This window comes from Carcharhinus amblyrhynchos, chromosome 7 (assembly GCF_965287045.1).
Source record: "Carcharhinus amblyrhynchos chromosome 7, sCarAmb.v2.hapA, whole genome shotgun sequence".
In the NCBI taxonomy this organism is placed as follows: Eukaryota; Metazoa; Chordata; class Chondrichthyes; order Carcharhiniformes; family Carcharhinidae; genus Carcharhinus; species Carcharhinus amblyrhynchos.
This window is the reverse complement of record NC_137330.1, coordinates 121,081,983-121,094,200: the sequence shown is the minus strand read 5'-3', so window position 1 is coordinate 121,094,200 and position 12,218 is coordinate 121,081,983. Positions and strand designations below refer to the sequence as shown.

At 48.0% G+C, this 12,218-nt stretch overlaps 1 protein-coding gene across 1 annotated transcript in view; it reads left to right on the top strand.

Annotated features, from left to right (window-relative positions):
• Nucleotides 1-5,450, top strand: part of brox (BRO1 domain and CAAX motif containing) — a 51,832-nt gene extending 46,382 nt beyond the window's left edge. The window contains exon 12 of the mRNA XM_080193056.1: nt 3,803-5,450. Within this exon, the coding sequence (XP_080049182.1) occupies nt 3,803-3,889 (87 nt within the window). The 3' untranslated portion in view covers nt 3,890-5,450. The remainder of the gene's footprint in view (nt 1-3,802) is intronic.
• Nucleotides 5,451-12,218: the final 6,768 nt, after the last annotated feature.

Below are 12,218 nucleotides of genomic sequence, written 5' to 3'. Positions count from 1 at the left end.
TGCAGTTACTAGTGGTGTGCCTCAGGGATCTGTTTTGGGGCCACTGCTGTTTGTCATTTTTATAAATGACCTAGATGAGGGTGTAGAAGGATGGGTTAGTAAATTTGCTGACGACACCAAAGTCAGAGGAGATGTAGACAGTGAGGATGGATGTTACAGTTTGCAGAGGGACTTAGATAAGCTGCAGAGCTGAGCTGAGAGGCGGCAGATGGAGTTTAATGCAGAAAAGTGTGAGATGATTCACTTTGGTAAGAGTAACAGGAATACAGAATATAGGGCTAATGAAGGATTCTTGGTAGTGTTGACGAGCAGAGAGATCTCGGTGTACATGTGCGTAGACCCCTGAAAGTTGGCACCCAGGTTGATAAGGTTGTTAAGAAGGCGTATAGTGTGTTAGCTTTTATTGGTAGCGGGACTGAATTTCGGAGCCGTGAGGTCATGTTACAACTGTACAAAACTCTGGTGCAGCTGCACTTGGAGTATTGCATGCAGTTCCAGTTGCCGCATTGTAAGAAAGATGTGAAGGCATTGGAAAGGGTGCAAAGGAGGTTTACCAGGATGTTGTCTGGTATGGTGGGAAGGTCTTATGAGGAAAGGCTGAGGGACTTGAGGTTATTTTCGTTAGAGAGAAGAAGGTTACGAGGTGACCTAATTGAGGCATACAAGATGGCATATTGTACCTCACAAGAGGTTACTGCAGAAGGTCAGAGGACATGGAGTTGGGGGTAGGGTGTTAGCGTGGATAGAGGATTGGTTGTCAAATAGGAGGCAGAGAGTGGGGGTCAATGGGTGCTATTCGGATTGGCGGTTGGTGACTAGTGGGGTGCCCCAGGGGTCGGTGCTGGGGCCTCAGCTATTTACCATTTATATAGATGATCTGGAGGAGGGAACCGAGTGTAGGGTGTCGAAATTTGCTGATGACACCAAGATTGGGGGAAAGGCAAATTGTGCGGAGGGTGTGGAGAGTCTGCAGAAGGATCTAGATAGGCTGGGCGAATGGGCCAGGAAATGGCAAATGGAATTTAATGTTGGCAAGTGTGAGGTGGTCCACTTTGGTAGGAAGAATGGTAGGAAGGACTATTACTTACGTGGCGAAAAACTGCAGCAGGCGACGGTGCAGAGGGACCTCGGGGTCCTTGTGCATGAGTCGCAAAAACCCAGCCTGCAAGTGCAGCAGGTGGTCAGGAAGGCGAATGGGATGCTGGCCTTCATAGCGAGGGGGATTGAATATAAAAGTAGGGAGGTCTTGCTGCAGCTGTATAGGGCATTGGTGAGGCCGCAGCTGGAGTACTGTGTGCAGTTTTGGGCGCCGCACCTGCGCAAGGATATTTTGGCCCTGGAGGGAGTGCAGAGGAGGTTTACTAGGCTGATACCGGAGTTGAGGGGGTTGAGCTATGAGGAGAGGCTGAATAAACTAGGCTTGTACTCGTTAGAGTTTAGAAGAATGAGGGGAGATCTCATTGAGACGTATAAGATGATGAATGGGATGGATAGGATAGAGGTGGAAAGACTCTTCCCGCTCAAAAAAGACAGTAGGACTAGGGGGCACAGCCTCAAGATAAAGGGGGGGCGGTTCAGAACGGAGTTGAGGAGGAACTTCTTCACTCAAAGGGTGGTGAATCTCTGGAATTCTCTGCCCGTTGAAGTGGTGGAGGCTGCCTCGCTAAATATTTTTAAGAAGCGGGTTGATGGGTTTTTGATAAGAGAGGGGATTAAGGGTTATGGGGAGAGGGCGGGAAAGTGGAACTGAGCCACGACAGATCAGCCATGATCTTATTGAATGGCGGGGCAGGCTCGAAGGGCCAGATGGCCTACTCCTGCTCCTATTTCTTATGTTCTTATGTTCTTAAGATGATCAGAGGATTAGATAGGGTAGACAGTGGGAGCCTTTTTCCTCGGATAGTGATGGCTAACACGAGGGGACATAGTTTTAAATTAAGGGGTGGTAATTATAGGACGGATGTCAGAGGTAGGTTCTTTACTCAGAGGGTAGTAAGGACGTGGAATGCCCTGCCTGCAGCAGTTGTGGACTCACCACCTTTAAGGGCGTTCAAATGGTCAGTGGATAGGTATATGGATAACTTTGGAATAGTTTAGGTTAGAGGGTCATTAGATTGGTTCCACTGGTCGGTGCAACATCGAGGGCCGAAGGGCCTGTACTGTGCTGTAATGTTCTATGTTCTAAATTATGAGGTATGGTTAGGGTTGACAGTCAGAATCTTTTTTCCAGAATTCCCAATGTCTAATAGTAGGGGACACTTAAGGAAAGAGGAGGAAAGTTCAACTTCAGTAGTGGGGAAGATGCTTGAATCTATCATCAAGGAAGAAATAATGAGACATCTGGATACAAATTGTCCAATTGGGAAGACACAGCATGGGTTCATGGAAGGCAGGCCATGTTTAATTAACTTAGTGGAATTCTTTGTTCACCACACTCGGAATGTCTTCAATGGGGAACCTGTGGATGTTGTGTATCTGGATTTCCAGAAGACATTCAACAAGGTGTTGCACAAAAGATTGCTACATAAGATATGGGGAAGTTATTAGCATGGATAGAGGATTAGTTAACAGAAAGCAATGAGTGGGGGTAAATGGATGCTTTCTGGTTGGCGATCAGTGACTAATGGTGACGAGCCTCAGGTGTCAGTGTTGGGACCGCAATTTTTTTACAATTTACATAGATGATTTGGAGTTGGGGATCAAGTGTAGTGTCAAAGTTCGCAGAGGACACTAAGTCTGCAGGGGAATATAGATAGACTGTGAGTGGGCAAGGGACCAGCTCCTGTTGTAATTCTGGACTCTGTCCATTAGGGTCCAGCTCCTGTTGTAATCCTGGACTGTGTCGCCAGCTTTTACAGAACGTAGAGGCGAGAGTAGTTTTTCCTTTTCAGAAAGTTTATTCTTGTTTTTCCCCAGAAAAAAATGCCAGGCACGATGCTGGAATGCTCCTCTTGCAGGATGTGGGAGATCTCTGACATCCCTGACGACAACACCTGCAAAAGATGCATCCAACTGCTAGCAAAGCGTGTTAGGGAACTGGAGAAGGAGCTTGAAGACCTCCGTCTAATTCAGGAGAATGAGAAGTATATAGACAGTAGCTTTAGGGAGGTAGTTACACCTAAGCAGCAGAGCAGAGGAAATTGGGTTACTGTAAGGAGAGAAAATGGAAAATTGAAAGGACAGGCAGAGCAGGGTTCCCCTCTGGCCGTACCACTCCACAACAGGTATACTGAATTGGATACTGTTGTAGGGGATGCTTTACCTGGGACAAGCTGCAACATCCGGAACTCTGATACTGAGTCTGGTTCTGCAGTGCAAAAGGGTGGGAGGAAGAACAGGACAGCGGCAGTGATAGGGTACTCAATGGTTAGGACTTTATTCCCTGGAGCAAAGAATCAGGGGAGATTTGATAGAGGTGTATAAGATTTTGATGGGTATAGATAGAGTGATTGCAAGCAGGCTTTTTCCACTGAGGCTAGGGGAGAAAAAAACCAAGGGCATGGGTTAAGGGTGAAAGGAGAAAAGTTTAAAGGGAATATTAGGGGGGGGCTTCTTCACAGAGTGGTGGTAGTGTGGAATGAGCTTCCAGATAAAGTGGTAAATGCGGGGTCACTTTTAACATTTAAGAAAAACTTGGACAGGTTTATGGATGAGAGGGGTGTGGAGGGATGTGGTTCAAGTGCAAGTTAGTGGGACTAGGCAAAAAAGGGTTCGGCACAGACAAGAAGGGCCAAAAGGCCTCTTTCTGAGCTGTAATTTTCTATGGTTCTATGATTAATGCATTTTGATCTTCTCTTTTTAGGCGAAGGAGAAAAAGGAAGAGGAGGTGAAACCTGTGAAGGAGCCAGACCTGAAGCCCCAGAAAGACACAGGCTGTTCCATTTCTTAGAGACAGTCAGCAGAGATTACCTGACTGTTGGACCATGCTTCCTTCTCTACTTAACCTGCATGGCTGGTCTCTTAAAAGGACCTTGTTCACGTGGCCAAGAACTGAAACATGACATCCTGTTTTCCCCCTGCCCCCAAAACAACCTCATTTACCCCACAAACCATGACTCCACTTTTAAGTAAAGTTAAACCAGGGACATCAAGTCACAAGCAAAGAACAAACCGTTTTTGTGGCTCTCTGACTCAAGCCCCTATTGTTGTCCATGACAAAGACAGGAGGGAGTTACTCATCCAGTCAAGAATGGCCTGGGTCACGATATCATCTCATGAGAGCGTAAAAAAAGTAACACAAAATAGCTAATATAGATTAGAATCTGTCTCACATCCCCATTGTAATAGTACTTCAATCAATACTGGCATCAAATTCTTAACTGCAAGACTCAATAAACACACTCAATTGTTTAATTCTAAAATCTAAATTTGTATCCAGCACTCCAAGCTTTGTTCTCCAGAATCTGTGGTTGGGAGGGGTTAATTTATTCTCTTCAATCCCCATCGCCAGTTTCTATCCATTAATTTATCTTCTACAGCAGGTATATTGACCATGGCCAGTGATGGGCAAAATCACAGCTATCAATCTGGGGAGGAGAGCCAGGAATTTGTACTCTGAATCACCAATCTGGCCTAAACATATAATTCTGTTCTTACAGCCCAATCAAAGCTGCTTTTTATTTCCTGTTCATGAATCATGTCCTCCCAAAGATGGCCGGGAAACAACGTGTGAAGAGAATAAGGAAAGATGTTCAGCCCCTCCACTTCATTGCTCCTGTTTCACTCCTAACTCAGCACATTCATTTTCACTGAAATGATTCAGGGTCTTTTCCTCAAGTACCTTTCCAATTGACAACACGTATTAAACATTTGTCCCAGTATCTGTCAGTGATTCTCCTGTCTTTCAAAGGAATAACTAAGAAAATGTAAATAATTATGAGTATATATGACACAAGTATACATAAACATTATAGCTTTGGGCAGGGATGGGTTGGTAGTGATGTTTAGGCTCTGGTTAATGCAAGGGATGGTAATCTGTAGCTCTGGCTAATCCCAGACAGGAGGCTTGGACAGTGGATCTCCCAGGGCAGTTTTTCAGGGTGTGGGTGGTTTCAGAGAGGGGCATGCTCAGACTCTGATCTGGGGAAGGTGTTTCACAGACTGTGGGTGATCCCAGAAAGGGGATGTTCTCGGGTGGAACTGGGGTGAGTGGTACAGTGGTTAGCACTGCTGCCTCACACACCAGGGTCCCAGGTTTGATTCCCTGTGTCTGCATGGGTTTCCTCTCAGTCCAAAAGGTGTGCTGGTTAGGTGCATTGGCCATGTTGAATTCTCCCTCAGTGTACCCGAACGGTTGCCGGAAATGGCAACCAGGGGATTTTCTCAGTAGCGTCATTGCAGTGTTAATGTAAGCCGACTTGCAACACTAATAAATAAACTTTAAATTAACGGTTCCTAGGCCGTGGGTGGTCCTGGGATGGGAGGGATGTTCTTGGGCTGCGGGTGGTCCAGGGGTGGGGGCGGATTGTTCTCATGTTGTGGGTGGTCCCGGGGTTGGGGGGGTGGGGGAATGTTCTCGGGCTGTGGGTGGTCCCGGGGGGTGGGGGGATGTTCTCGGGCTGTGGGTGGTCCCGGGGGGTGGGGGGGTGGGGGGATGTTCTCGGGCTGTGGGTGGTCCCGGGGGGTGGGGGGTGGGGGGATGTTCTCGGGCTGTGGGTGGTCTGGGGGGGTGGGGGGATGTTCTCGGGCTGTGGGTGGTCCCGGGGGGTGGGGGGATGTTCTCGGGCTGTGGGTGGTCCCGGGGGTGGGGGGATGTTCTCGGGCTGTGGGTGGTCCCGGGGGGTGGGGGGGGGAATGTTCTCAGGCTGTGGGTGGTCCCGGGGGGTGGGGTGGGGGGATGTTCTCGGGCTGTGGGTGGTCCCGGGGGGTGGGTGGGGGGATGTTCTCGGGCTGTGGGTGGTCCCGGGGGGTGGGGGATGTTCTCGGGCTGTGGGTGGTCCCGGGGTTGGGGGGGTGGGGGGGGGGAATGTTCTCGGGCTGTGGGTGGTCCCGGGGTTGGGGGGGTGGGGGAATGTTCTCGGGCTGTGGGTGGTCCCGGGGTTGGGGGGGTGGGGGAATGTTCTCGGGCTGTGGGTGGTCCCGGGGTTGGGGGGGTGGGGGGATGTTCTCGGGCTGTGGGTGGTCCCGGGGGGTGGGTGGGGGGAATGTTCTCGGGCTGTGGGTGGTCCCGGGGTTGGGGGGGTGGGGGAATGTTCTCGGGCTGTGGGTGGTCCCGGGGTTGGGGGGGTGGGGGAATGTTCTCGGGCTGTGGGTGGTCCCGGGGGGTGGGGGTGGGGGGATGTTCTCGGGCTGTGGGTGGTCCCGGGGGGGGGGGGTGGGGGGAATGTTCTCGGGCTGTGGGTGGTCCCGGGGGGTGGGGGAATGTTCTCGGGCTGTGGGTGGTCCCGGGGGGTGGGGGAATGTTCTCGGGCTGTGGGTGGTCCCGGGGGGTGGGGGGAATGTTCTCGGGCTGTGGGTGGTCCCGGGGGGTGGGGGGAATGTTCTCGGGCTGTGGGTGGTCCCGGGGGGTGGGGGAATGTTCTCGGGCTGTGGGTGGTCCCGGGGGGGGGGGGGGTGGGGGGAATGTTCTCGGGCTGTGGGTGGTCCCGGGGGGTGGGGTGGGGGGATGTTCTCGGGCTGTGGGTGGTCCCGGGGTTGGGGGGGTGGGGGAATGTTCTCGGGCTGTGGGTGGTCCCGGGGGGTGGGGTGGGGGGATGTTCTCGGGCTGTGGGTGGTCCCGGGGTTGGGGGGGTGGGGGAATGTTCTCGGGCTGTGGGTGGTCCTAGACTTCAGGTTATTTTCTATTTTGCCTTTTGAATACTGGGTTAGCTCACTCACACCTGGTTGGTTCAGATGAAGTACTGCACCTATACAGCACTAACTATTTAACCTGCTTCCTGAACATTTACGCTTGGGACAAATCACAAATTTCAGATTTTTTAAAAAGGTTAACTCAAATTGGAGGTCTGTAAATAATCACTTAATTATGAGTGAAAGGAGAGATTTACATAGAATTGACCATCAGTGACTCTGAAATTTCCTGTGCCTGGTGTTAAAATGCTAGTTTATTTCATAATCCTTTAATAGTTTGAAGATTATGTAACTGATATGTGTTGCTTTGGGAAAAAATAAAGACCACAGTGATATCATTTAAACAGTTAGCTTTGGAATTGTTTTTCTCTCTTCCCCATCCCTCAACTGAACAGACTGATTGATTGTGAGGAGTTACTGTTCCTCATGAACAGATAGAACAATATAGCTGGGTATCAGGCTGATGTGGACACTAAATTCCAGCAAGGACCAATTGGGTCAAATGAATTATTTGCATGTTCAATCTATGCAGGTTCAGTCCCTGGTCCATACATTAATATCTTAAATTCAGACACCACAACAGTCGGGTGCTCCTTCAGCATTGGCGACATATTAAAATCAGCCAGGTTTCCTCCTCCTCCTGTTTGCTCCCCATTGGCTGCCAGGGAAAGGATGGATTTTTGGGTGTCTGGTGAAGACTGTACCTGACTGGGTTGTGATTGTACGCCATGAGAAAAAATGTCCATCTCGCTATGTTACTGGAGGATCACTATTGTTGCCTTCCCTTTGCAATATGGAGGCAGAATTGATACTGGCTGAGTGAAAAAGCAAGGTAGAAGGATAGATTATCCAAATGACCCTGTAATCTTGGCCAATCCAATGAGAAATTGGAGTATCAACATGCTGTCCTGGAATGCTGGGCCAGAGGGTCATCTCCGCACCAAAACCCATACCCATATCAGGAACTGTACCCATTGCAAGTGAGCGCTAAAGGAGAGGTTACACAGGGAGCTATCCTGGGGGGAGAAAAGCAGGAAATTATAAATCAAAGAAGGGGAAAAAAGGCTTTGAAAGGATAATTGAACATCTGTGCACAACAAATTTTATCATTGCTGGGTTGTTTAAAACTTTGCATTTTTGGTGTGTTTTGAAGTGAATGAGTGAAATGTCCCAACTGATGTGTTAATTTTGTAGCCTCTTGTGCATATGTTGACTTCCTTCTCAAACTGTTCTTGTCCTGCATATACAGCAAGATCTGGATAACATTCAAACTGGGGCTGATAAATAACAAAACATTCTTACCATTCAAGCACCCGGCAATGACCACCTGCAACATGAAAGAATTTGACCACCTCCCCGAAAACTGATTAGGGACAGTCAGCATGGCTTTGAGTGGAAAATCATGTCTCTCAAATTTAATTGAGTTTTTTGAAGGGGTAACCAGGAAGGTAGATGAGGGCAGTGCAATTGATGTTGCCTACATGGACTTTAGCAAGGCCTTTGACAAGATACCACAAGGTAGTTTGATGCATAAAGTTAAATCTCATGGGATCCAGGGTGAGGTAGCCAAATGGTTACAAAATTGGCTTGATGACAAAAGACAGAGGATGTTGTAGAGGGTTGTTTTTCAAACTGGAGGCCTGTGACCAGTGGTGTGTCTCAGGGTCCACTGTTATTTGTCATTTTTATATTAATAATTTAGATGAGAATTTGGCATGGTTAGTTGGTTTGCAGATGACACCAAGATTGGTGGCATAGTGGACAGTGAAGAAGGTTATCTAGGATTGCAAAAGGATCTTGATCATCAAACAAGTGGGCTGACGAATCGCAGATGGAGTTTAATTTAGACAAATGCGAGATGATGCATTGTGGTAGATTGAACCAGGGCAGGACTTACTCAGTTAATGGTAGGGCATCGGCAAGAGTTACAGAACAAAGAGATTTAGGATACAGGTTCATAGCTCCTTAAAAATAGAGTCACAGATGGACAGAGTGGTGACGGTGGCATTTGGCATGCTTGGTTTCATTGGTCAGAACACTGAATACAGGAGTTGGGATGTTTTGTTGTACAAGGCATTGGTAAGGCCACACTTGGAATATTGTGTACAGTTCTGGTCACCCTATTATAGAAAGGATATTATTAAACTGAGAACAGAAAAGATTTATTAGGACGCTACCAGGACCTGATGGTTTGAGTTATAAAGAGAGGCTGGATAGACTGGGACTTTTTTTCTCTAGAGTGTAGAAGCTGAGGGGTGATCCTATAGAGGTCAGGGGGTCAGAGTGGGAATTCTGTGGAGGAGTGCTTGGTGTGGGTGTGGAATGCAGGGGGAGTCCCATGTGGGAATCAATTTTGGTAATTAAAATAGAAGGTAGAAGTGGTAGACCACTGGCAGAAGTTGGGAACCCTGAATGACTTGGGATATTGAGGCCCTTGTCAAGAAGAAGAAAGAGGCACATGATGTGAATAGGCAGCTGGGATCAAGTGAATCTCTTGAAGAGTATAGGGGGTGTAGGAATAGAGTTAAGAGAGAAATCAGGAGGGCAAAAAGGGGACACAAGATTGTTTTGGCAGATAAGGCAAAGGAGAATCCAAAGAGCTTCTATAAATACATAAAGGGTGAAAGAGTAACAAGGGAGAGAGTAGGGCCTCTTAAGGATCAACAAGATAATCTATGTGCAGATTCATAAGAGATGGGTGAGATCCTAAATGAATATTTCTCATCAGTATTTATTGTTGAGAAAAGCATGGATGTTAGGGAACTTGGGGAAATGAATAGTGATGTCTTGAGGAGTGTACATATTACAGAGAAGGAAGTGCTGGAAGTCTTAAAAAGTGCATCAGGTAGATAAATCCCCAGGACCTGATGAAATGTATCCCAGGACACTGTGGGAGGCTAGAATGTTAGAATCCGTCATCAAGGAGGAAATAGCGAGGCATCTTGAGAGGAATTGCTTGATAGAGCAGACGCAGCACGGTTCGTTAAAGGGAAGTCGTGTCTGACAAATTTATTGGAGTTCTATGAGGATGTGTCTAGGGCGGTGGATAGAGGAGAGCCGGTAGATGTGGTCTTTCTTGATTTTCAGAAGGCGTTTGACAAGGTACCTCACAAGAGGTTATTGCAGAAGGTCAGGGACATGGAGTTGGGGGTAGGGTGTTACCGTGGATAGGGGATTGGTTGTCAAATAGGAGGCAGAGAGTGGGGGTCAATGGGTGCTATTCGGATTGGCGGATGGTGACTAGTGGAGTGCCTCAGGGGTCGGTGCTGGGGCCTCAGCTATTTACCATTTATATAGATGATCTGGAGGAGGGAACCGAGTGTAGGGTGTCGAAATTTGCTGATGACACCAAGATTGGTGGAACTGCAAATTGTGTGGAGGGTGTGGAGAGTCTACAGAAGGATCTAGATAGGCTGGGCGAATGGGCCAGGAACTGGCAAATGGAATTTAATGTTGGCAAGTGCGAGGTGGTCCACTTTGGTAGGAATAATGGTAGGAAGGATTATCACTTACGTGGCGAAAAACTGCAGCAGGCGACGGTGCAGAGGGACCTCGGGGTCCTTGTGCATGAGTCGCAAAAACCCAGCCTGCAGGTGCAGCAGGTGGTCAGGAAGGTGAATGGGATGCTGGCCTTCATAGCAAGGGGGATTGAATATAAAAGTAGGGAGGTCTTGCTGCGGCTGTATAGGGCATTGGTGAGGCCGCAGCTGGAGTACTGTGTGCAGTTTTGGGCGCCGTACTTACGCAAGGATATTTTGGTCTTGGAGGGAGTGCAGAGGAGGTTTACTAGGCTGATACCGGAGTTGAGGGGGTTGAGCTATGAGGAGAGGCTGAATAAACTAGGCTTGTACTCGTTAGAGTTTAGAAGAATGAGGGGAGATCTCATTGAGACGTATAAGATGATGAATGGGATGGATAGGATAGAGGTGGAGAGACTCTTGCCGCTCAGAAAGGATAATAGGACTAGGGGGCACAGCCTCAAGATAAAGGGGGGGCGGTTTAGAACGGAGTTGAGGAGGAACTTCTTCACTCAAAGGGTGATGAATCTCTGGAATTCTCTGCCTGTTGAGGTGGTGGAGGCTACCTCGCTAAATATTTTTAAGGCGCGGGTTGATGGGTTTTTGATAAGTGAGGAGATTAAGGGTTATGGGGAGAGGGCGGGAATGCGGAACTGAGCCACGACAGATCAGCCATGATCTTATTGAATGGCGGGGCAGGCTCGAAGGGCTGGATGGCCTACTCCTGCTCCTATTTCTTATGTTCTTATGAAATTGCGGGTCCCCAGTCGAGATATTTGAATCATCGATAATCACGGGTGAGGTGCCTGAAGATTGGCAAATGTTGTGCCTTTATTTAAAAAGAGCTGCAAGGAAAAGCCTGGGAACTACAGGCCAGTGAGCCTCACATCTGTGGTGGTTAAATTGTTGGAAGGTATTTTGAGAGACAGGATCTACAGCATTTAGAGATGCAAGGACTGATTACGGACAGCCAGCATGGCTTTGAGTGGAAAATCATGTCTCACAAATTTAATAGAATCTTTTGAAGGGCTAATCAAGAAGGTAGTTGAGGGCAGTACAGTTGATGTTATCTACATGGACTTTAGCAAGGCCTTTGACAAGATGCTACATGGTAGGTTATATAAGGTTAAATCTCATGGGATCCAGGATGAGGTATCTAAATGGATACAAAGTTGGCTTCTTGACAGAAGCCAGAGGGTGTCATAGCTTTCTTTAATAACAGAGAAAGAGGCCTTTCGGCCCATTGTGTGTGCTAGCCATCAAGTACCTATCTATTCTAATCCTAGTTTTTAGCCTTGTATGCTATAGCATTTCAAGTGCTCACAAGGAAACCAAAGACTGTGCACAACATTCCAAGACCCTCACTAAGGCTCGAAACAATTGCAGCAAGACATCTTTACTCCAGTACACAAATCGAGGGCCTGTACTGCACTGTAATGTTAAATCCTCCTGCAATACGAGCCAACATACCATTTTCTCTCCTTATTGCTTGCTGCCCCTGCATGCTGGTTATCAGGGACTTGCGAACAAAGGCACCCAAGTCCCAAGTCCCTTTGGACATCAATCCTTCCCAAAATCTCCCCGTTTCACAAACATTCCACATTTCTATCTCCAAACCAAAGTGGATAACTTCACATTTTCCACGCTATATTCCTCTGCCATGTTCTTGCCCATGCACGGTCTAAATGCCTTTGAGGCTTCTTTGCATCCTCCTCACATTCCCTCCTAGTTTTGTGTCATCAGCAAACTTGGAAATATTACCTTTGGTTCCCACACTCAGATCATTGAAGTATATTGTGAATAGCTGCTGCCCCTCCCCCCCCCCCCCCCCAACCACACTTGCTCCTCTCTCAATTACCCCTTCCCCCATACTTTGTCCCCTTCACCTCCTTCACTGTCTTTTAACTGTTC